The sequence below is a fragment of the Notothenia rossii genome (assembly GCF_949606895.1).
Source record: "Notothenia rossii genome assembly, chromosome: 2".
NCBI classification, from domain to species: Eukaryota; Metazoa; Chordata; class Actinopteri; order Perciformes; family Nototheniidae; genus Notothenia; species Notothenia rossii.
Genome location: NC_136904.1, coordinates 74,792,918 through 74,817,943, shown reverse-complemented (window position 1 = coordinate 74,817,943; position 25,026 = coordinate 74,792,918). Strand labels below are relative to the sequence as shown.

Below are 25,026 nucleotides of genomic sequence, written 5' to 3'. Positions count from 1 at the left end.
GGGACAACCCATGAATAGGAGCCTTTAGCGACGTGCTGCTAAATCTTCCATGGAGCTGAAGTTGTTAACACATTGGGTGTTGAAAGGTGGTAATGTTATCTAACAAACATTTTAGGACTGTGACATCTTCTGTCTAAAGTGATCTTGAACACTGGAAATGTGGTATTCATTCGCTGTTGTTTCCCCAAAAAGCCCACTCACACTAAACTTCTAAAACAGCAATGCAGCAAAATCTATTTATTCTAAAGGATTTGATTTGAAGGGGTGAAGTAAAATCTATTAAATGTTTTACTTAGAGTTGAACTTGGATGAACGGTGATTCAATTGCGAGTTGAATAGTAATAGACCATCCTGACAATGCTGTTAGGAAGGTCCAACGATGAGGCAAGCTACCCTCACTCATTAGCAGTGTTACATCACTTTAGTTCAACCGTGCCAGAGTTGCTTCGAGGTGGGACTAGGTCTTCATGGTTCTTCCCATTCCAGCATGTCTCTTTCATATTCTACTGTCACTGTATGTGCTAATGTATGAACTGAGAGATTTCATACAAGTGTGCTCTTGAAATCCTACCGAGCTCTCGTCTCATCCCAGAATAAGACTGATGCAATCCCAGGTGCTGAGTGCGAAAGGTGCAAATCTATTGAACACAGTGGACGCATGTTCATGCATTTAGCCCCTCAGTCTCTCTGGAGCCACGATCTGGCACCCATTAGGGAAAGTGCAGCTCTAAACCCTTGCATATTGGTTGCAGCATTGATCCGTGCTGGTTGCCAGAGATTTTCCACTAAACTTCACAGATATGAGATGAGGGTTTTTATCACACTAGGTGCACTACCTCACAGGCAAGTCCTTTAAAGTTGGCATGATGTTAAAGTCAAAAGGAATTTAAGGTCCGTCACTTTAAAAATAAACGTGTGTTTGTCTTATTTTTATGATGTGATCCTAATGTGTGGGAGTGTGCTGCTGTTTATTTTAGAAACTCACCCACCAGGTGCAATAGCTAAAGCAAGCCCTTTAGGCTTTTTGTTTTCAGGCACAAGAAGGGCCTTTTTTTACCTGAATTCTGCTAAAAGCAGTCGAAGAAGCAGTTGGGAGTGTTTTTTGACTTTATCACAATCTGTCATAGCTGCGATCCTTCTGCCCCGTGTAGGAGGGACTTTCATTCTCTTTCGATTTAAAAAAAAAAAACTCCAAATGTACTTGAGCTGCCTGTGAAGGATGAGAGCTTTCACTCGCGCAGCTCTTATAGATGTTATGGTTGTTGAGCGAGAGTGGTGATGTAAGAGGACGCGCTGTACGGGGAGTTTTAACACCTGGTTGCTCTAAAAGCTGACGCCTATGTTTGCATCTGCTCATGCTACATTTGAAAAGTGAAAATGTTCTGGAGCCAAGCGGTCATGACTGTAACAGAGCTGAATACTGTGTCCTCTTTATCCTTGAGTTGCTTGTTAGTCTCTGCAACTCTTTTTAGTTTTCTTCATGTATTCTTTCATCCTTTGTGTCCTCTGTAGCTGCAGATAGATGCACCATGGTGAGGTGAGGGATGTTGGAGCTAGAGAGGAGTGGTTTGAATTACAGTGATGCTTTGATTAGGGCTCTTGGCTAGGTTGTTTTACTGAAGTGTATGTGTGGGTGGGTAAAGTGCTTGTGAATATGTACCGTAACAATGCTCAACAGCCCATAGAGCAGTGGCAGAAGGCAAGGTCTTTGTGTGTGATAACTGTCTTTGTGTGTGTCTGTGTCTGCATGTGCGGCCTCTTTTCAACATGAAAGCGAGAGAGACAGAAGGATAGGCGGATAAAGGGGATCAGAGGATAGGACTGGAAAAGACTGATAAAGGCACATGCCACCATTTCTTTAATGAACAGCTTGACCCCATCAGCAGAGGTCAACAGTAGCTTTCTAAATCCCCTTCTTTTCCCCTCTGCCAGTGTTACCCGCCATGTTATCTGCTCTGTCTATCAGTGTCCACAATCCCACAGACTTCACTTAGCCGGAGCCCAATCTGGCAACCTGCGGCTCGTAGCCCCCTGACTCCTGCTCTAATGTGGCAACCCGGATTATGTTAAGTCTTCAAAGAGAAGGAGGCCCACATGTGATCTCATGGAAACACACACACACACTTTCTCTACTCGTATTTGTGGGCATTTTCATTTTTTTATTTATTTGCACTGCATCATTTGGCTGTTTTTCTAGACAATACTCGCTACCATTGTTTGTTGGATTGTTTTTGGTTAACAGTTACTGAGTCAGCAGATATATCATTTGTGTTTCTGCCCAACTGTTAGTGAATGTTTTTATTGTTTAGCTCGATATATCCAGAGAGATGATATAAATGGAAATCCTTTTATGAGATGTTGAATTCATTGAAATATATAGTTATTACATTTTAAATTTCTGGGGACTTTCCCTTTTTTCAGTACAATAAACAGGCTTGACATCTTAAATGTGTCTATAGTCAGGGTAATATTGAACAGAATTGTTCTGAACCTCTTAGCAAACCTTTTGAAATACAGTATATTTAAAATACGTGGCAAAATGTAATGTGATTTTCTGCATTTTGACTCTGAAGTGACTTTCCACCTAAAGTCTATATACCACATTGGTGGACTAACTTTATGATAATACATATCTAAATCTTAAATACCTGTCTTTTTTTTTGAATACACACCCAAAAATGGAAATGGAAATCCTCTATAAGATCTGTTAATATATTATTTCCGTGTCAAACACAGCCAAGTTCTGAAAATAACAGACAGACCACTAAAGTAAGAGTGAATACAGAGAGATATGGAAATCATGTCCTGTCCCACCTTTACAGCATTGCGATAAATAAAATACTCGATTGTCATTTGTTATACACGAAAATATAAATATTTGAACATTGTCAAATAATTGTTTTGATTAATGAATTATGTTATTTTTGTTTGTTTGATGTTTGTTGTTTTCCAGAGCAGGGGAAAAAATGACAGCCTTTCAAAAATGTTCAGCTTTTATCCGTAGCTCATGCCAAACGTATTATTATCAAAACCTTGGGTGTTCTCTTTTAAAAGATGTTTTAAGTGTGGTGTAACTCTAAGAAACTGGCAGAAGAATTATTATAGTATGTCTATTAAAGCTGAAATATAATAAAATGTATTGGGAGGTCCACGAGTGAGAAGTGGGAGTGAAGGTCTCTCTTGCTCACGGTCATTAATTAAGCCCTCTACTGCAAAATAGGTTATAAAATTCATCAGTGATTGTGCCTGTGAGAGTACCTTACTTCATACCATTATTTTCCATCTCAGCGCTCTTCCCCAGCCTCTCCCTCCCACACACCAAGCTCCAGAAACATCAGCACTGCAGGTCCTTTCTAAGTGTTGGTGTGTGTGAATGAAGCCATCACTGTTCTTTCAGGTAGCGGTCAACGATATTTGAATGACAAAAAGCAGGCTTTATATAACCATACAGATGTGTACTATATACATTTTTCAATCATACATGTTGTCGAAGTTTTATTTCCACCCAAATGATTTTGTTGTAATGGAAACACAAAGAGAAGAAAGTGACTTCTGTCTGTATTTCATGGAATTACCTCTGAGGGTCCAAACATGGGATTGCATTTGAGATTAATCTACGTTCTAAATTACAATAGGGTTCATTTATAGTCCCTTTTCACAGTATTTGAGTGTGTCCTTAGCAGCAAAGTTATTGCATATATTGTTGGTTCAATCATTTACAGTGACCAGTGTTAAAGATACTCTTAAAATATATGACTGTCAAGGCACATATTATTATATATATTAAATATATGTTAAAGTTGCAAAATAAATAGTCTATAGGTGGTTGCATACACAACGTGTGTGGCATGGGAAGCTGCGGTTGCTGACAACATGACTTTATTTTCCTGGATTTCCCCACGGGGATTAATAAAGGTCCCTCTTATCTTATCTAATCTTTTAAACCATTACGTTAATATGTGTCAACATGACAATATTTTCCTACTTAATCCAAGTAGTTTAGATTGCCTAAACTTTACTAAATGTATAACAGTATGTGTGCAACACTCAGTTGGTGTAAGGTGGCACCAATGCAAGTTCCTAGACCACTTAGTCTAAAAAGTATCTTAGTTCAGACTACTGTTCCATTAAATACATTCTCAAACCGTTTGTAAAGATCCAATATAATCAGGGAAGCCAGGTAAAACTCAAATAAGGGTTTATTAAAAGTAAATGACAGTGTTGGGGCAGGTTATCTCCATCCACATTACATCAAGGTATGGCACCCTAAAAGAACCAACAAAAACATGACCTTAGCAGAGTCCACCCGTATACCGTAGCACTATACAGCTGTATGTACAAAAAAACTCATAACAAATGTTAAGTGGTCATTTTATTTTTTTCTCAAATATAACACTGTGCTTAATTGGCTTTTACTTGATTATTCTGTGTCTTGTCTGCACACCGTGCTTTGCCTTGAACTCTATGTTTGGTTCTATGTGTGATTCTGACAGGGTACTTTGTGTTTTCTCTACTTTTGATTTCAGAGCAGCATCCAAGCATCTATTTGGATAAATGCTTCCTCTTGGTCTTTTGCAGATGCTGTCATCTAATTTCTCAGCTTTTCAGACTTTCTTGGCAGCAACTTTTTGTATCAGTCGTTGGCTGTCTCCCGGTGTCTCAGTGCCCAGATAACTCTCACACAAACAGACCACAAGACCACAGACACACACATGAGGTCGGGGGAGCGCCTGCATCAGGGATTCAAGTGTTTTTCTCTTTTATAGAATTTAATTATATAACATTTAATCATCTTTGTGAAAGACTTTCTGTTCAATTTATTTTATTTGAAATGTGGGTGTATGTGTATACTTCTGCACACAACTTTCTTTTGTATTATTTAACCTGGAAACCATCTCTTCCAGGACCGGACTCAATGTCTTCGGAAAATATTTTCTTCAAAATGATGATCATCAAAAACTTTGCTTGGTTTTATTCTCTTTCATTTCCTATTTAGTGTCATTCATTCTCGTTTTAAATTGCTTCTGCGATGTTATGGTACAATGGGAGAGTTTAGGAATGTGTTCAATGTAAACATGTTCCGGTTTTCAGCAAAGAATGACTTTATCCCTACTAGTCATTAACTATTACTCCAGTCACCTACAGTATGTAACAACGTTTTTGACGTATTTATCATAATTCATTTTAACACAAAACCACATAAGACTTGTTATTCCATGCTGCTCAAGGGTCCTCCCCATGTAGGGGTCCCAGATATTAATATTGTTGCACATTTAAGGGAAACCCCTTTAACGCTGTCTGTTAATGTGTTTTCCAGGTGTCAGTGGTACTTTAAGGCCAAGATGACTTCAGAGGAGAAAAGGACCAATTATCAGAATGGACATGGTAAATCTATCAGTCTACCTTTCTTTTCTCACTGTGATCCTACATTTTTTCCAAGAGTCAAGAGTAACTTTCAATTATATCGTAAAGACAGAATGGGGAAATCTGCAAAGTCTACATTTTATATTGTATTGAAATAAAATATTGGTTTAAAGTATGTATTTGTCTGAAATAACGTTTGCAAGACTTCCTTAAGATTTGGTAAGTCAGGTTTCATTTATTTAGGAAAAATGGATTATTTGAGCCACAGTTAGCGGCTAGCAGGCTAACCACCTGCTCCTCTCTTTGCATTCAGCAAGCACATACAGTAGTGCTGCTCCATGGATCATTTCCTGTGTTTCTGTGCCTATGCATATTTTAATTTTGCACAGTAATGACGGCCCACATCACAAAGCGTGTACAGAATGCAAAATATTGACTTGGTATTGTTAGAAATGCTAGCAAGAAGAAGAAGTAGGAAATGTGGCATTTATACGGTAGTTTTAGAAATGAAGATGTCAAACTAGTCAACAGAGCAAGCGCTCCTTCATCTCCTTGTCTCCCTCTCAGCAGCACTCCTCCTCCACTCCCCTTGAGTTTCATTTGATGTTCTACATGAGCGTTTCTTTCTTTCTGTTGTGATTAATCTGGTTACATGCTGCATCCCTGAGCTGTCTACTTCTGCACTCTTCTACCTTTCCGTCTGTTTTGCCTTCTTTTGTTTTTTAATACCCAACTTTTCATTCCTGTCGTGAAAAATGGAAATGAGAGTTGCAGGATGGAAAAAAAGGAAGATGCTTAAAAGTGAGCGTAGAGGCAAAGATTGGAGCGGGACAAAAGAAGATTGGAAAAACAGAAAGGAGAGAGAAATGAGGGAATGAAGGGCAACCGAAGGCAAGGTAGAAGAATAGAGGAATGAGGTGACTTTAAGAGAACAATTTAATGAAGGTTTAGAAAACAACATACATATATCCAAAGGTTAGAGAAGAAATAAATACTGAATATGTTTTTAGCTGGCTAACAAGCTGCCACGTAGATTTCTCATATTCAAGATTCAAACACATTTTCTATGTCGTTTTATGTGTTTTCAAAACCCTGTACCTCTTGTCTAAAGTTTAGAGGTGTTTAGCAGAAGCTACAGGAGGAGAAAGGGCTCCTCGGGTTTGCTGGTGTCGATTCATGCATCAGAGACGACCCATTGTCGTTTCTGTTTTCTGTATAGATTCCCTGAAGGAGAAAAGCTGCCTTTGTCTAGCCCCCCCCCCCTCAGAGGGAGGTCAGAGGCAGAACAACAGCAGGCTGTTAAAGAGTCACTGACTTGCTCAAGGACACTTCAACAGGGTGGACGCTGGCTCAAACCTTGCCCCAGTTAAAGACTGGCTCAGCATGCCGCCCTGCTGCCTCTCAGCCAAAGACAGACGGAGAACAATCTATCAGCGGGGTGTTCGGTTTGTGTGTGGAAGTCTCAGGGAGGTAAAGATTTTGCTGCTGTGCTTTGTCGGAGAGCAGATATTGAACATACAGACAGGATGAATTGTTTAATTTCCTCCCAGGTCATAGTAGAAACAAGTGGGAAAATGGCTCATAAGCTATTTGTCTAAAGAGAGACCATATCGATTCATTTGTGTTGTCGCTTAATGCAGGGCTGCTCACTTGGCAGATCTTTGTTGTCTAGATGATGCTTTGGTGTTACACATTTATACTTTTTTGCTCTGCGTACAATAAGCTGTGCAGGCAGCTTATTGTAGCTGGAAGTTGTTGTTTTTTTACAATACATTTATTAAGGTCAACTCCAAATTTCCTGGTAGGGTGTTTATTTTCCACATAATCAAAATATGTTAATATATAAGTTGATCAAATCGTATTTTTTGTAGTATTTCAAATTGCACACTTTTCCCCTCTGTACCCCTGGTTGGTTGGAAGGCTATTTATTGCAGCAGCAGCAGTAGGAGAAGTTGTGGTTGTGGTGGTGAAGCAGTAGCAGTACTGTCGAGGTTAAAGGCAGTGACAGCCTATTTTCATACATCCTTTATTTCGAAGTTCAAATGTATGTTTATTTACAAAATCTTCATCAAATTTGAGCATTGTCCCTATATATTACTCTCTGTCCTCACAGTCCCGTTCCCTGGAATAAAGACCTATGTGGACCCTGACACATATGAGGACCCCACGCAGGCCGTCCATGAGTTCACCAAGGAGATCGACCCCTCCAGGATCCGCATCGAGAGGGTGATCGGAGCCGGTATAACACACACGCCTGCACACACACCATAATACACTCATCCACTTACCTCTACTCTCTACCTTCCGCCATGTGGTGAAAGTGGATCATTTTGTGTTGGTAAGAATAACAATAGCTTAAAATGTGCCATAGGAGAGGATCTATTTTCATTCCTCTCCATTGTACTCACTAAAGAGGAGGCTTTTTCCATTTCCCAGTGTCTCACTGTCATTTCCTCTGAGCAGACTGTAGGAATATTAAAGCATAAAAAGGTTTAGAGAACAAAAGAACGTATAAGAATAGATTTAAGGCTTTTTTTAGAAAGTGAAGGGGACAATTTCATGGAGTTGAACTAATCAGAGAAGAGGCAATAATGCTGGAGTTTAGATGGGAACTGCAACAGTGCCCCCCGGTGGAGGACTGACTGCCTGCTGATGGTGTGTGTGATAGACTCCTCACTGTGGTTCTTTTTCTGTGTGTGTGTTAGGTGAGTTTGGCGAGGTGTGCAGCGGGCGCCTCAGAACCCCAGGGAAAAAGGAGATCGCAGTGGCGATAAAGACCCTGAAGGGCGGCTATGTGGAACGTCAGAGGCGGGACTTCCTGCGCGAGGCGTCAATCATGGGCCAGTTTGACCACCCCAACATCATCAGGCTGGAGGGGGTGGTTACCAAAAGTAAGTAGTGTTGAGGAACATGCAATTTAACTAAGATTGTGCATACGATTACATGATTTTTAGCAATAGACCCTCAGCACTAATTTATCTACCACTGATGAAACCAAACAAGTTTATTTTGCTTATATTGGAAAAACATATTTATATATGTTAAAGGAAAAACATATTGAGAACGTTTTGAAGTGGATATAAAAAAAAAGAAACGTGAACATTTTCACAGCCGAATTGAAGCATACAAAACTGTTGATGACTGCCTGAAGCCGCTCTACTTCTTCTTTTGTACAATCCTCTACTATGTGGTGCATATTCCTATGGACATTCACTCAGTTACTCTGACAGATAAAGAAAAAGTGTGTGTGTGTGTGTGTGTGTGTGTGTGTGTGTGTGTGTGTGTGTGTGTGTGTGTGTGTGTGTGTGTGTGTGTGTGTGTGTGTGTGTGTGTGTGTGTGTGTGTGTGTGTGTGTGTGTGTGTGTGTGTGTGTGTGTGTGTGTGTGTGTGTGTGTGTGTGTGTGTGTGTGTGTGTGTGTGTGTGTGTGTGTGTGTGTGTGTGTGTGTGTGTGGGTGGGTGGGTGGGTGGGTGGGTGTGTAGAGTTGTTAATGAGCTGTGTTTTACAGGGTTCACCCAGCGAAACATATGGTTGTTTTTACAAGGATTCGTATAAACTGAGACATCGCTGTGAATATAAATGTGTCCCCTTAAGACTTTCTTACCCCCCCTTTCCCCCCCTGAATGTAGATAGAGGACACTCCTCAGCTCTGACCCTGCTGACAAGGATTCGGCTGATAAGGGTCTTTAAAGGCCAATACAGCCATTATTACATAAAAGCTGCTGGTTGCTGATGTTTAGCACCAATATATTAAACTGTATATTTTACAGTCAAACATCTCTGAAGCAATTGAGTAAAATAAATCCCACAAAACACTGAGCAACATCGTATGAGGAAAAATAAATACAAATATTGTGAGTGGCCGGTTTTCATCTCATTAACAACAGCCCTGACTGGCTGCACTGAATAGAGAGCTGTGTGATTTCTGAATACCACAGCAGTTGATATCACACCACACTCGACATATTGTAACTGGCCTTTTTGCAGATTTGTTGTGTTTGTTTAATCTTGTAGAATCATAATAAACCCTTTTTCCTTTAATGGTTTTCCTTGATTAGCTTAAAAGCTATAAAGAAAATCCAGTGTGAATGTCAGTTTAACCCATATTGGCACGTCTTATAGGTTTATTTTTAACTTGTAAGCAGTACTTTGACATAAAAATAGATGATAAGTATTAGATCACAGTCAATTACACGTGTAATTACTCAGATTATGTGTTCTCCTTTGTACTAACGTACTAAGTACAGTACTTAGCAGTTAGCAGTACTTATATGTACTGGGGAAAAAGATGTGACAGTGGGGTAAATAGAGAGACATTGTTCTTTAAAAGTATATTTTCTGCCTGTCTTTAGTTTTTAGCTCACTTTCTCAATCTTTAACTCCCCACATCTGTTGTTTTTCTTCAGAGACTAATTATAGTGAGTATTGTGCTGTGACTGACTGCTATACCTGCTCTGAAATAACAGGTGACACATTTGACTCTGGTGAACAGGTGCGTTGGTTTTTGTTCAGGCGCCGCACTGCATAAGTATATATTGTTTTCAGTCATTGCTAATTAGCTCAGGAAAGCCAAGCTTGATCGAATCATTTCCTGCCTATCCCTCCTGGATTTGTGTTGGGGAAAAGTATCTGCACATTTGAAGGGTATGATGAAACCATTTTGCAGATTAAAAAGAAGAAATATGTGCATGATTGTCTGTCAGTTTGGACTCTTTCTAATCAAATGTAATTTGTCACATCAAAAACCTTAAATATGACTATTTATATCAAATAAATCTTTATTCAAAGATGATGTTCAAAACATCCCAGTTTAAAACTAGTGTCTGATTTCCAAAGGCTGATACACAGAAGCAGTACACTCACAGTGAAGCTCTTGCCTGTCGGTCACAGCAATCATAAAACCATTGATGGGATAAAGTGGATGGTGACAGATGCCATTTAGACTTGATTTGACCTGTCACAAGCTGTTTCTCTTTATATCTCTTTGTGTCCGGATCACAAGTGTTTACTCTATACAGTAAAGTGACACCGCTATCACACATTGTGCTCTTATAAAACCGCAAACATCCTGCAGCCTATAAAGCCGTTCTGATGTATTATAGGAACACTTTTACAAATCCTGCCAGTGACATTAGAAGTGGCATTCCATCTTCCACAATATGATATTTCACAACCCCACGTGATTTAAAAAAGCTCCTTGAATCTGGGGTGTGATGTCATGGTGTTTCTTCGCTACAGTAAGATTTGTATTTCTCTGTCCAGCAGCTCTGAATGTTTTACAGCTCACACAGGCGTGGACAACCGCCGCCCAGTTGTAGAGCAGTCGATCTGTAGCACCGTAGGGATCTTCCGTGGGGAAACAATAATATTTTGAAAGAGATACTGTGTTTGCACCTGTTTCATGTAATACATGGACTGAATACTGAACACGTCCCTTCGGAAATTATATGATTTGAGCGTCTTCACTCGATGCTTCAATCATCAGCTAATGGTCTGTGTGTTTCCATAAACATATTGTTGTTTTCTATTGCCCAGCCACACACACATACACACACATCTACACAGTGTGATTTTGTCCCACCTACATGAATCAGAACAATATCTTGTGCTCCATCAGAGGTGAAAGCCGGTGTCCCTTGACTAATTGTTTGAGTCATTAATATAACATGCTGATCTGAATTGCCCCAAGTTGTCATGTTGTTCCGTGTGCACAAGTTTAGATCCTAACAGTACATAATAGATGATAAAAGACGCATTGACATTTGAAAATTGAGGTGTTTCGCATAATAATCATAATAACTGATTCAGCATCATGCCCATCCAATATGATGGAAATAATTGCAGTTTTACACTGGTGGTTTCACAGAAGCCCTGATACTGAGTTTATTATAAAGGGATATTAGTTTGTTGTTCACACATGCAGCCATTCATGTGCTTCAAAATCACAAGTTATTTCATTTATTATGCTCAAAATATGATGAATTTTAGCAGGAAAAAAAATAAGTTTTGATAAAAAATCTATCACAATATTTACTGATGATTTACTTTATGAGCTTTAAACTGTGCGTCATAGTATTTGTTCAGAAAATGATTATGGCTTAGGCGTCAAAACTCTCAATCAGCTTCTACTTTCCATGTCAGCAAAATAAATAACTTTGGAGAAATAAGCGGTGTGTGTTGTGTTTGTGTGTTTACAGGCAGGCCTGTGATGATTGTGGTGGAGTACGTGGAAAATGGATCACTGGACTCGTTTCTGAGGGTAAGTGTTGATGTGATCGGAGAACTCAAGTATGAATATATCTGTTTCCTGCCTCAGGTGGTTACAGTCTTATATATAAGAACAGTGGGATATAATAACACAAATGCTGACAAGCTATAACTATACTGAAGGTCTTTCTCTCTGACTGTTAATGTAACATCACAATTGCATCTCCAAAAAAGGACAAATTATTCAGCTTTCAAAATGCTCCGATAATATCACATGTTAATATCGGTGATTTGGGTCAAATAAATAAGAGAAATTGTAGTATTGAGTCCTTGGAATCTGGGATGTACCACGCTGGTTTGCATATGTTTGTTCCCCGCAGGATAGCAAGATCACCTTTGATCACAGTTTAACTATATTGCACCATAGCTATGGGCCAAGTATTTCAAAATGAGTAATGCAGGCTGTGTCACTTGTTGGCTCCTAGAAGCTTAAATAAGAGCTATTGTCCTATCAATAAACTGCCAGCATGATTCTTAACATGCAATTGTTTGTTTCGACAAAATCACTGTCAGTATTCCCTATTGTTTATCATGTAGCTCAATGCATACCATTATGATTCTATCAGTGTTATCCTTTGTCTTTTTTTGTTTGTGCTATCGACCCTCCTTCTTTCTCTTGTTGCTATTTCTGCTTTTCTGCCATGACTTCTGATTCTTCCCTCTGTCCTGCTCTCCCTGTCAGCAACACGACGGTCACTTCACTGTCATCCAGCTGGTGGGCATGCTGCGTGGCATCGCCTCGGGCATGAAGTATCTGTCAGACATGGGCTACGTTCACCGAGACCTGGCAGCTCGAAACATCCTGGTCAACAGCAACCTGGTGTGTAAAGTGTCAGACTTCGGCCTGTCCCGAGTTCTGGAGGACGACCCGGAAGCTGCTTACACCACCACGGTACACACCTCACACACACCTCGCAAACCAAACAGCCGCTGCTTACTTATTACTAGATTTAACACATCTCAATTCATTCAAATAAAACACCTTTATGATAAATACTTTCACTGGGATTACATTGAGTAATTCATTTGTTGTAATATGCAAGGTAAACCATCTGCTCATCTTAAAAAACCTGTGCTTGGGGATTCAGGGATATAAGGCAGGCAATGTGCTGAAACCCGTAGTTCGGCAAAATGAATTCTGTATTTGCATTTCAAAATGTTATGATGATAATATTGAAAGTCCACCAAAAATAACTGTTTTCTTCCTTTTCTTATAAAGCAAGCTTTGCCTGTTTTAGCGCTACAGGACACAGTACAAATAAGTACAAATACCTACAGCACTTAACATCTCATACTTATTTTATTATTCTACATGCTTACTTGTTTTACTTTACTTTATTCTGCTGTCTTCTTGCCTAAAACTTTGACAATGTGAAATAAATGTGGTGGTTATTAGATCATCTGTCCTTGTTCAAAAAAAAGATCTAACCCTTAGTGTCTTCAACCGTAGTAACTATAATTTGATATACGACATCCGGCGGATGGGATACTACTGTAGAACAATGCATTTATTTAAAACAATGCACATGTCAGTTGTGACAGCACCAGAACAGTAATAACAAGGACACAAGTTGTTCTCAGTTCAGCCATGCTCGCTGACAGTTCGCTGACTTCTCCTTCGTTTTGTGAGAGAACCTCATTAGGAGTGGAGCTAGAAGGCTTGAACTATGAAAGTTACAGGAGTCCCAGCAAACAGCAACTCAATTTACAGACATGCGCTGCGAGTTTACAAGACACTTCCTGCCAGCTGCTCTATGGTTTCACTGCATAACAAAAACACTTACCTGCTGCTGTTGATGCTTATCCTTTTTATTCTCCAAAGTATGATTATCGTTTGATTGAAGTCTTGTCAGCCTGGCAATGCACTTGGAACACTTAAATTGCCCATTCACAGATTTTATTTGTAGACCGTGGGTGTTTCTCAATGTCGAGTAAAGCTGCTGCAGAGCCACTATTGCAAGCATACTCTGTCATCGAATGCCGCCGAAGTACTGTTCCAATGTCCAGCATACTTGGAATTACAGCCCGGCGTACTTCGTTTGGAGAAATTTCGAGGCTGCACATGTGTAAACTCTGCGGTCTTAAAATCCCCACAATGCTTTGCGCACGGACCAATTTCCCCAAATCTGTGGTGAAAAAATGTAAGGCGGGGCCTCTCATATGACGCACACCTCCACACTTGCTAGCCTGTTCCACTCTTTATTTTCCGAATGCCAGGAAGTGTTCTTTCCTCGCTTCTGAAGCAAGATGCTTAGAAAGACATGTGCTACTAAGCAAGCGTACTCGAGATTGAGAAACACCCCAATGCTATCAATATAAGATTAAGACATCAGCCAATTGATGCATCACATCATAATTGTCCTGAATTCTCCTTCCAAATCAAGGGGAAATAAAGTTGCCTTAGATGGCAAAAAACTGAAATGATGCTTTTCTGTAAACCTGTCTGAGCCCACAGTGACCTCCATTTCCTGGTTTGTATTGAGGTTATTGTGTGAAGGAAATGCTGTGTCTGTAGAGTTGCAGTTTAACTGTCTACTCCACAACACTGTGGTTGAAAGAGGGTGAGGTGAGGTGATAAACACAGAAAGGGTCAGAATAAGAGAGCATGCGTAACAGAATTACTTTGATTGAATTTAACCTGTTTTATTTATGTGTGTGTACAGGGTGGTAAGATCCCCATCCGGTGGACAGCTCCCGAGGCCATCTCATACAGGAAGTTCTCCTCAGCAAGCGACGCGTGGAGTTATGGCATCGTCATGTGGGAAGTAATGTCATACGGGGAGCGGCCATACTGGGAGATGTCCAATCAGGATGTGAGTACTGTTGACATCACAATGGTTGTCTCGTGTTGTTTGTCAACAACACTTATGCAAAATAAGTAGTCGGGAATATGGTCTTCAGAGAAACAAAAATAACGATATAGTAGTAACTGCGTGACTATGTCATTTTTCCTACTGACTCAATTAAAAAGCTCTCAAATCTCAGAAAAGCTCATGTTTTAAATACAATGTACTTAATATTCAACACTTTATTTGTAGGTTAAGAGGCCGCTCAATCATTTTGTGAACCTTCATTTGAGTTTATCGTGAACGCTGAAACCCTCTTGGTGTTTTACCTTTTCCTGAGGCATCTCATTGATCGTTCCTACAAGATGTCAGAGACTCGTTCATGTTGTTTCCACAATATTCCCCTCACAAGACGAGTTCTCTAACCTCTAGAACTGCGGCACACCTCAATATTGACTTCTCAATTCACGTCCCGCTCCACTGAGGAAATTCTGAGTTTATTTTCCGTTATATCTGTTAAAATCGCTGCCCTTTAACCTGCTCCCTGACTGTTTCCTCACATCAAAAGCCTACCTCGGAGAGAGAGGAGGGGTGCAACAGAAATGCTGGGGAGATATACCAAAAGGATGAAAAGGGAGAGGGAGAGGGAAAGGAAAAGAGCATTCAAGGTCAGAGGTTCAGAGGACATGGTTCTGATAGAGGGGGAGTTTAAAGCTGTGGATTCAGTGTGGCTGAGCAACCCGCTGATCCCAGGGCTGTGGTCAGGGATTGAAGGGGCCATGGAGGAAGCAGATCCATCCCTCTCTCCGCTGAGTATGAAAGCTCCACCGTAATCCCTTCAACCCCTTACACACAGACTCGTACACATCTATACACAGACACCCACACACACACATTCACCAAGCTCCCAGGGTTTGAGGGGGATTGGTGCTGTTTGGGAATTGCTTAGAAGTGCTTTCCAAGGGAAAAGGCCAGCCAAGCAGCAAAAGCAGCCAAACACTATCTCATCCTGGGCAGCCGCTTACCGCTGCTCCCTACAAAGATACATGGATCTCTACTTACCCATAGACTCGCAGATATGATATGGAGATCTAGAGTATGGAGGCTACATTAATATATGCTATCGGTCCAGATAAAAAAGAGAATTACAAGTATGTGTGATACATGTTGGATCTGATTGTTAGTACAGAAGTAACAGAAGGGTTTGCGCTCATGAATAAAAGATCAAGTTCAAACTTATTTTGTATTACACAGGAAGTCAAACATGCCAGGAGGAGGTTAGGGGAAATGTTAGAAGCTTACAAAATACCTTAAATATAATGACATAACTCTGGTTCAAGCTGCAGGCTTAACATAAAAAATGCAGAGCTGTTATTTATTTATCTTTACGTGTCTAATATTTATCTTTTTTTTTACAATAGATTTGTATCAAATGACAGTGTGTAATTTGAAAGGGGTTAATTAAAAAAAAAAAGCGATGTTGCAAAAGTTCATAAAATGTCATTGTAAAATGTTTTTCTGTTATTAGCCATGCCGACTCTGATAGAAATGTTCCTATAAGTCAGTTCACAACTTTGGTCGAGACTGAAATAGCTATAAAAAAACTACAAATTAATTGCCAATGAAGGTTTTTACAGTCTTTCATTTCCCCAAGATGATGAATCCTCCTGTCTTTAAACAACAATATATTCATTAGCACCTGAATTAAATATAAGCACTTTTATGCAAATCCACAATCTCACAGAGCCGCTAATGTGGCTGTAGACTTTATTGTTTCTACTCGTTAAATCTCCAGCTGTGAAAACCATTGTATGAAAACCAACAAAATGACCTCAGAAAATCTCAAATACAGGCAAAGCCACAATGTGAGTTTTAATTTTGTGAAATAATTTGTTCAAGTTCACTATTTACAATATTCTGATCTGTGGTTTTTGAAAAGTTATAATTGACTTAACACAAATTGTCCTTGGATATTCACAAAATAATATTCCCATAACTTAAGTGTGATTGACATGTAGCATTATAAGCTTTGTAAATCCCCAGATCCTCAAACCTTACATGCAATGAAAATCTATACAATGTCTAACAATGCTCCCTGTATAGTTTATCAGTAACTTTATTATCTGTGTGATTATAGAGACCACAATTTCAATTTTTTTTTTAAATTCTTTATTTATTTGGGGTCACATTATATTAAAAGTACAGTTTTTTAAATCATATATTTTTAGAGACCCGAAAATGACAAATGAAATAGCAAACAAAATTTGTCAAAATAAAATAAAAACGAAAAAGTACACAGGGGTTGTTTGAAATCGCAAATGTCTACACATGTACATATGCATATATTTCAACATACATATATACATACAATAAACATACACACATACATGTGTCCATACATACACACCTATATTCAATTGGTGTATAGAAACACAGTCAAACAAGGGATAATCGTCTATGTAAATTCTCCACTTTTTCCATATTTCCTCAAATGTGTTTTCCTGATGCCTCATTGAGAAAGTGATTCTTTCCATAACATACATTTCATGGATTTTGTTACACAATTTCAATTTCAAGTCTCTAGCTAAGACCTTCCAACCGAACAGCAACATTTTTCAAGCGATTTAATTTCGAATAGAGCAGCCACATTTGGGCGTCTCCCTTCATCAGGTATGATGTTCTCTGCAGGTGATCCTGTCCATTGAAGAGGGATACAGGCTGCCGGCTCCGATGGGCTGCCCCGTTGCTCTGCACCAGCTCATGCTGCACTGCTGGCAGAAGGAGAGGAGTCATCGGCCCAAATGTACCGATGTTGTTTCCTTCTTGGACAAACTGATCCGTAACCCCAGCAGCCTACTGTCACTGGTAGAGGAAATTCAGAGGTACGATTGAAGACTTCCTAGTGTCATGAAATACTTTGTAAGGTTATTTTGGCCGAGGTCACAGCGGTTAAAGCAATACAAGTTAAAACTAACCATGAGCTGTGATAGAACATCGACCCTAAATCCAGGCTATGTTGAATATTTTGTGAAAGTTTATAAATTGCTCTTCCTCCTACGTGTTAAAAATATTCGTCACTCAGTTTAAGCCAGTAGGGTATGTCCTCCATCTCTGAGCAGCTCTTGAAATACTGGCACGATCTGACATTATTATTTTTTTGTTTTTCAAGTCTACCAGAGTCTCCGGGGGAGGAAATGGACTACCCAATGTTCATCTCCATCGGCGACTGGCTGGACTCCATTAAGATGAGTCAGTACAAGAGCAATTTCATGGCAGCTGGCTACAACACATTGGATTCTGTGGCAAGGATGAGTATTGAGTGAGTAGCAAAGCTAAAGCATACCCATTATAAAAGGGCAAGAAATCTAATAGAATCAGCATTTTGTAACCGCAGTGTTGCTTAAAGGACACTCAAAAGTCACCAAAAAAGTTCAATTTACATGTTACGAGGACAACTCCAACTGGGAATGTCTCCTGTGAAAGCAATGGGATGCTTTTGTTAAAGGTCCCCTATTATACTGTTTTTCATCAATATAGTATAGGTCTCATATACAAAACATGTCTCTGAAGTGTTTGGCTCCAAATACCAAACAGATCATGCATTGTAGTATTACCCATAATCCCCTCTGTTTCAGCCCTGTTTCAAAAGTGCTGATTCTCTGTCTGTTACTTTAGATGAAAATAAGGAGCCACTCCCCACGCTCCTCTGAGAGATATTTGGTTAGAAAGAACACAATGGTGCTCTAGGAGGAGATTCAGGTGATAAGGGGGGGGGGTTAACTTGGTTGGTTATTGGCTAATGGTTACTCAAGCCAAAAAATCATTATGACATCATATAGTGGCCAAAACCTGATCAGCTCATTTTCAGACAGGTTTTTATATAAATGGATCAGAACAAGAAGAGAGCGAATCTTTTTTCCTGAAACTTTCAGAATCTCTTTCCACAGAGGGGACACATGGTGATGTATAAAAGACATGAAAAAGTAGATTTTGCATAATAGGTGACCTTCAACATTTTTGCTTTTCGCAGCATTATGTGTATTTACAATGTATATTTTTGAACTAATTTCCTTAACCTTATATGACTAAGGAAAATGAAGCGAAGCTTAATGGCACATTTGTGATCAAATCAGCTTTTACCAGACAGTGTATACATTTTCTGCAAAAGCTAATGAAAAGTCCTAGCAAGTAAGACTCAAAGCGTTGTGTGTGTGTGTTTGTATGTGTGTTTCCCTCTCGGCCTAGAGATGTGAGGCGTATAGGGGTGGAGCTGATCGGCCACCAGAGGCGGATCAGCAGCAGCGTACAGACCCTCCGCCTTCAGATACTGCACGAACAGGAGAAGGGTTTCCATGTATGAGGAGACCCTATATCACAGCCTGGGATGGACAGATAGACAGATCAGAGGGAAGTGAAGTGTAGACCGCCGGACAGACAGTCTGCAGCCTGTGCCTGAGTCTTAAGGCCTCGTACAGGAGGTCATTGGACAGACTCAACAGCAGACGGCCCCCGGTCTCCCTCACATCCAGTAGTTACAAACTTTTTCCTACTATACACCCCTCCCTCAGTATTCCTGGCTTTAAAGACTGGCCCAGGCCCTCACTTAGGGGAATGTAATGCCTTGTTGCAGCAGCAGTACTTTGTGTGTGGAGCAACAATATCTAGAAATGTAGATTTGCAGACCTAATCTACTGAATATCTTTTGACTTTTTTTCTTTTTCGCTCCGAGTTATGTGCTCATGTAGTTGCTATCGGGTGTGCAATCTAAGAGTTTATAGAAATAATATATCCTTAATATCTTTTATGTTGGAGTTTGAATAATTTTGTCATGAAATTATTATTTGCAATTGTTTTAGTTTACCCTCTCTCCAGAGAATCTGGTATGCTAATACTTGAAGAAAGAAGTAGGAAGCAAGTGACGGCGATTTCATGAATGTTTAAAAAAGTGTATAGACAATTAATCGATAATTATTGTAATAACCTAATATCTATATATGTGCAGTCCTGTATGTGAAAGCCCTAGTAAATCTGGATCTTATTTAAGATGTTTTTATTTAAGATGTTTAATTTTAGATTTGTATCCAAATCAGCAATACAGTATTATGCAGTCACCTCAGTATCTCAGAGAGATGAAGAATTGTGCAATGAGAGAACTCTTGTTGACATGTAAACATGAGGCTCACTCCTCATCCTCCGCCTGATTTTATTCTCACATGCTCAGCTTGCAGAACTGGATCTGTTGCCTTCAGATGAATAACCATACAAGTCTATTCTGACAGCTGTGCGATAAGCCTGATTTATTTTGGATTGTGAATGTTATACATTGCCTGAAAGTACACAAACTCCACTGTCTTAACATATGAATGTCACAGAACTTAGATATAGATAGGAGAGTTTTGAAAGTGTCGGGGAGCTCAACGTGGACTTAGATGGTTTTTCAGAATTTGCCAAAATGCTTTCATATACATTCAATGTTTTTTTTTGCCTGCGCACACACACTGATTGATTAATTCTCCTCCAGCCTGTTATTAATTTGTGACCATGTAAAGGTTGTGGCAGTATGGGAAATTAGTGTACATAGACGTGAAATGAAAACCGTTGGATTTGCAGTAGATGATGTCAAGTTGTCCGATGTTTTCCATTAAAATTCAAAATAATTCTTAATTCGCTAAGTCAGTGGTGAGTAGGCAGTGCTGCAGAATATAAGTAGTTAGTAGAGTGGGAAGCAGCGGGAGTAGATAAAGCCTGGGGATTTAGATTTGTGAGATCAGAGCTGTCCAGCAGGGAAAAGTGAATGACTTTTAGGACAGCAGAGGGAGAATGAACACAAACAGCAGCATCATAACTCATCATGTGTCATTCAGCAGTAACAACACACACACACACACACACACACACACACACACACACACACACACACACACACACACACACACACACACACACACACACACACACACACACACACACACACACACACACACACACACACCCACCCACATGAAAAGAATGCCTTCAGTCTGATAACCATGCAAGATAGAAACACTTTAAAGTGGTTAATAAGGACCCAGGACCTAGCCCTTACTTTGAGTATTTTTCCATATTTAAGAGAGCTCTGTTTTAGTCTTACAAAGGAGGGATTGTTGAATAATGTCAAAGGCCAACTGAATCCAGAGATCTGTACCTTTCGGTCACAGCGTAGTAATGCATCCAGGCCAGCAGGAGTAGGAAAGGTGCACGCACACATCCAAACACACACATATTTGCACACACACATGCTCCGGTCACCACCCCTCTACAGAATAAGGAGAATATCAGATGCTGTTTGTTTAGCATGTTCTACTGCTGAGCAATGTTAGAACGTTCTTTTGTACAAAGTACAAGTATACTTATAATTCTTGTATTTTATTTTTCTATAATTTCCAAAGAGATGTTGTAGATATTGCACACTGTAAGAAGCAGTTACTGCGAATATTTATTTGCAAATAAAGATGAACAGTTCTGGTGGTTGACTGCTCATTTACTTTTGTTTCCATTAATTAAAAGAAGTAAGTGCTAACTTGTTCAGGTTGCAAAGTGTCTTCTTCCTTGAAGAAACATATGAGGCAGTCGAGAAGACACATCTCCCATCTGTTTGATTAGCGTTTGATGTAAAATAATGCAGTATATGATTTCTACCATCTGTTAAACCCGGCAACTTGCTGGTTGTCCTTCACCGAACTGATAACCGAAGGAGGGAGCTGTTGGATGACTGACAAGCTTCTGCCACGTGAGGAGTCCAACTTCCTGCTATCATTCTGGAAATTCATGATTTTACAACTCCAGAGCTTCAAATAAGTCCATAAACATGTATGAGTTTATGGTGTCCTCATTTGTGTGTGTGTGTGTGTGTGTGTGTGTGTGTGTGTGTGTGTGTGTGTGTGTGTGTGTGTGTGTGTGTGTGTGTGTGTGTGTGTGTGTGTGTGTGTGTGTGTGTGTGTGTGTGTGTGTGTGTGTGTGTGTGTGTGTGTGTGTGTGTGTGTGTGTGTGTGTGTGTGTGTGTGTGCGTGCGTGTGCGTGCGTGTGTGCGTGCGTGCGTGTGTGCGTGCGTGCGTGTGCTACTCTGTCAAACATTAATTGAATTACAGCAAAGACTTCAGACTTACACAACAGTTATATAGTAGCTCCATTTAAGCTAAGGTACAGGTTAGAGTAGTGAATCAAATGCATCAGGGTGGGGTCCTGGAAAGCTGCAGACTCCATGGTCAGATTGGCGGGAGGTTCACAGAGTTTAATACGCCCTAATAGGATTAACTGTCACAAGCTGGGATGCCCAGCTTGCATCTCAGCTGGTTACACTATTCACAGCAAGCACAGGGAACACACTGTCCACGGCTATGTTTATCTTTATTGTTTGTTTCCATGAGAGTTTTCAAATTTAATTCATTTATTTTTCCAGTAGATAAACTCTATGTGGTGATGTGTTGACATTTACATAGTGTGGCTTTAATCAAGTCTAATGGGGCTGCTGGATAAACTCTCGGGCTGGCTGGGCCTGAGGAAGAAAGAAGTCAACGTTTTGTGTTTGGGGCTCGATAACAGCGGCAAAACCACCATCATCAACCAACTCAAACCATCCAGTGTAAGTATAAAAACAAGGCCTTATTGTAAGAATAAAGTTATTTTGTAAGGACATTTGATACATTTTTGTTGTTGGTGTACAATGATTATTTAGGGGAAATATTGTGACCAGGCCTGTCAAATATTTCACTGCAATCATTCATGGATTGCTTGTTTTCAGCATTCGAATCATTTAGGCCCATTGTCAGGAGAATGGAAACATGCTAGTCAGGTAAAGCCCACGTCATACTTTCCTACTATGTTCTTGTTGACAAAGTTTTGCCATTACTTGTCTGTTTCTGTGGGTATGTTTGTGTGTGTTGATGAATGCAGACGCAGACACACGAAATAGTCCCAACAATTGGCTTCAACATTGAGAGGTTCCAGAGTTCAAGGTAGAATTTGTATTGACATTTAGAATCTATATTATGTACATTTGACGAGTTAATACATGAAATAGAAAAATGGCTAATGCTCCATTATGTATCATTTAAGCTCTCGGTTTTCTCCCTCTCTGTCCGCAGCCTGTCATTTATAGTCTTTGATATGTCTGGGCAGAGCAGATATAGAAACCTATGGGAGCATTATTACAAGTAAGAAACACAACATTTGCTATTTAAATCTATACAAAATAACCGTAATTTATCAATCCTGACTTCTTCTTCCTCCTCAGAGAAAGCCATGCCATCATATTTGTCATCGACAGCGTTGACAAACTGAGGATGGTTGTTGCCAAAGAGGAGCTCGACACTCTACTCAATCATGAAGGTATACATTTATGATAATTATTTTGTACAAAGGAAATACTGAGACTATTTTTCCTGCAGAAAGCCTGATTTACATACTGTATGCCTTATCCGTAAGGCCTTTTATAAAAGATGTTTTCATATTAGTTTGTTTTCACTTAGAGATAAATCTAAGGTTGAATAAAATCCATCTAGTTTGAGTCCTCTATCATGGCGCCAATTCTCATATGGTATTACTTTCAATATTTAATGTATAATATTAAAAACGTTATTACATTTAAAATATGATATAATATGATAAACACTCTACTTATACTCCTAGAATTATTATGGATAAACAAAAAATGATTCATCTTTGCCGATGAATCCTCTGAAATGTGTCTTATTATCCAGATATCCGCAATAGAAAGATGCCTGTCTTGTTCTTCGCCAACAAGATGGATCTGAGGGACGCCATGTCTTCCGTCAGGGTCTCACAGTTGTTGTCTCTGGAGAACATCAAAGAGAAACCCTGGCACATCTGGTAAAACAACTGGTATTTCACACCAGTCTTTAGTTCATTTCTTCTGATTTAGTTTTCAAAAGAACATTTTGCCACCACCAGAGGTATTGTTGAGTCATGGGCTCTGGTTACTGTTATGTAGTCTTGAAGTAACACGCAACATGTTGTGCTTCTAGAGTTTAGGCTTAAAGTCTTAAATAGAAACAATAAAAATACCATGGATGTTTACTCACTTCTTCCTTGGCCTTTTTCCAATATCTGCAAGTTCATGGTCCAGGTTAAACCTTATTGAGGCACAGCAACAGGAAGTTATTTAAAAGCCTGGTTAGTATACGTGTGTGTACCACCGTGTTTACTCATCAGACAGATGGAAGGCAGATGGATTAAGAGCTAGAATGCTTTATACATCAAGGGTCCAAAAAAAGTCAAGAGAAAGCGAACATGTGTGATGGGGAGATTAACTTCTGGTCATCTTCTTATTTTCTCAGTGCCAGCGATGCTATCAAAGGAGAGGGTCTACAGGAAGGGTTGGACTGGCTACATGGTAAATGGGTTTAGTAAATGTAACAGTCATACTGGATCAAAATAAAATAGCAGGGTCCAATTTCTCTCCAAATGTATGTCAATTTCAAAGTGCCGTCTGTATTCAAACTTGTTTTCTTCTTCCATAGAACAAATTTCACAGTAAGTATTATAATGCTGTGTCATGTCAATATGTAGAGTGATTATGGTGGTAGGTTATTTTTCTTTGGATGAGATTTAAATCATGGTAGGCCAAGAAAAATTGGTATTTGTCTGTTATTAAAACTAAAAACTAAATTATTTAATTTATAATACTTTGACCGCACCTAGAGGAATAAATCCCATCCAATAGGAACGTTTGTGAGGCTTAAACTGTAGAACCTTCAATTCCTTTTTTTATTTTCCCTATTCTCCAATTTGAATGTAATGCGTGTACATTTACTGATGTTCCCCTGAATATTACCCGTTTAACCCTTAACAACCCTTATACAACCCCCAGAAATGTCACAATGAAGATCAGAAATGTTTTCAAATGTTGTATTTTTGTTTTTAAGTCAAGATGTAGTGTTGTTACATTACCTCTATTTTGTTTTTTTCTCTTGCCAGAATACATGAAAACAGTGAAAACGTGAATAATTGAAACGTCTGTGACCATGGCCGTGATGTGGACTGGGTAACTGGATCAAATGTACTGCTTGGATGATTCCTGTTACTTGTTGCTGTAGGCCTTAAACTCCCATTTTAAATAGCATAGTACTTCCTGTTCATGCCATGACTTTGACATCATGTTTCTTAACAACATTTGGATATGGATATTTGTATATGACGTCTAATCAAGCACCCACGCCCGTCGTAAGTTACCTTTGTTATACATCATTGCTGACACACAAATGTAGTTGCAGTCCCACTTATCTACTTGTTTGGTTTTTTTTGCATACAGAAACATTTCTATTTGAAGCTTTGCTTTTTTATTCAATGACATGTAATTAAACACATGTCATTAACATATTCTTTTTATGCTGTCAGTGCTAAAAATATTGTACTACTTGGAGGATAATAAAAAGTTATTTGCTTATTGTGTGCTATGTTTCTGTTTTTATTTTTAAGAAAAGGTAGCCTAAAAAACTTTCATAGAAAACTTTAAAAAATGACAAATTATAATTCTGCAGGTCACCCTTGAAAAAGATTTCTTTGATCTCAAGGGGCTTTCACCTGGTTAAATAAAGGCTACAAACAAACAA

General features: G+C 39.3%; 2 protein-coding genes across 4 annotated transcripts in view; both read left to right on the top strand.

The window, feature by feature from the left end:
* LOC307029403 (ephrin type-A receptor 6-like) overlaps positions 1-20,282 on the top strand; it is a 328,394-nt gene extending 308,112 nt beyond the window's left edge. The window contains exons 9-17 of one of the 2 annotated variants that reach the window (XM_079665352.1): positions 5,318-5,385; positions 7,478-7,603; positions 8,070-8,255; positions 11,561-11,622; positions 12,313-12,522; positions 14,294-14,443; positions 17,105-17,298; positions 17,586-17,735; positions 18,664-20,282. In XM_079665352.1, the coding sequence (XP_079521478.1) occupies positions 5,318-5,385; positions 7,478-7,603; positions 8,070-8,255; positions 11,561-11,622; positions 12,313-12,522; positions 14,294-14,443; positions 17,105-17,298; positions 17,586-17,735; positions 18,664-18,838 (1,321 nt within the window). In that variant the 3' untranslated portion in view covers positions 18,839-20,282. Of the gene's footprint in view, positions 1-5,317; positions 5,386-7,477; positions 7,604-8,069; positions 8,256-11,560; positions 11,623-12,312; positions 12,523-14,293; positions 14,444-17,104; positions 17,299-17,585; positions 17,736-18,661 lie in introns of both variants that reach the window. The other variant, XM_079665351.1, reaches the window with a different exon arrangement.
* Positions 20,283-21,606: 1,324 nt separating this feature from the next.
* Positions 21,607-24,858, top strand: LOC307028102 (ADP-ribosylation factor-like protein 6). 2 transcript variants are annotated; one of them, XM_079662878.1, is made up of 8 exons: positions 21,607-22,037; positions 22,197-22,247; positions 22,349-22,410; positions 22,540-22,608; positions 22,689-22,783; positions 23,155-23,284; positions 23,752-23,807; positions 24,392-24,858. In XM_079662878.1, exons 1-8 carry the CDS (start codon positions 21,915-21,917, stop codon positions 24,415-24,417), a joined length of 612 nt encoding a protein of 203 aa, XP_079519004.1. In that variant the 5' UTR covers positions 21,607-21,914; the 3' UTR covers positions 24,418-24,858. The 2 variants fall into 2 exon arrangements, with proteins under 2 accessions (XP_079519004.1, XP_079519005.1); XM_079662879.1 differs by lacking the exon at positions 22,197-22,247.
* The last annotated feature ends 168 nt before the right edge of the window (positions 24,859-25,026 follow it).

Excerpts from the sequence above, each read along its gene's own strand:
- LOC307028102 (XM_079662878.1), top strand. The coding sequence starts at position 21,915 with ATGGGGCTGCTGGATAAACTCTCGGGCTGGCTGGGCCTGAGGAAGAAA. Across the intron at positions 22,411-22,539 it reads GAGAGGTTCCAGAGTTCAAG|CCTGTCATTTATAGTCTTTG; the intron begins GTAGAATTTGTA and ends CTCTGTCCGCAG. Across the intron at positions 23,808-24,391 it reads AGGGTTGGACTGGCTACATG|AATACATGAAAACAGTGAAA; the intron begins GTAAATGGGTTT and ends TTCTCTTGCCAG.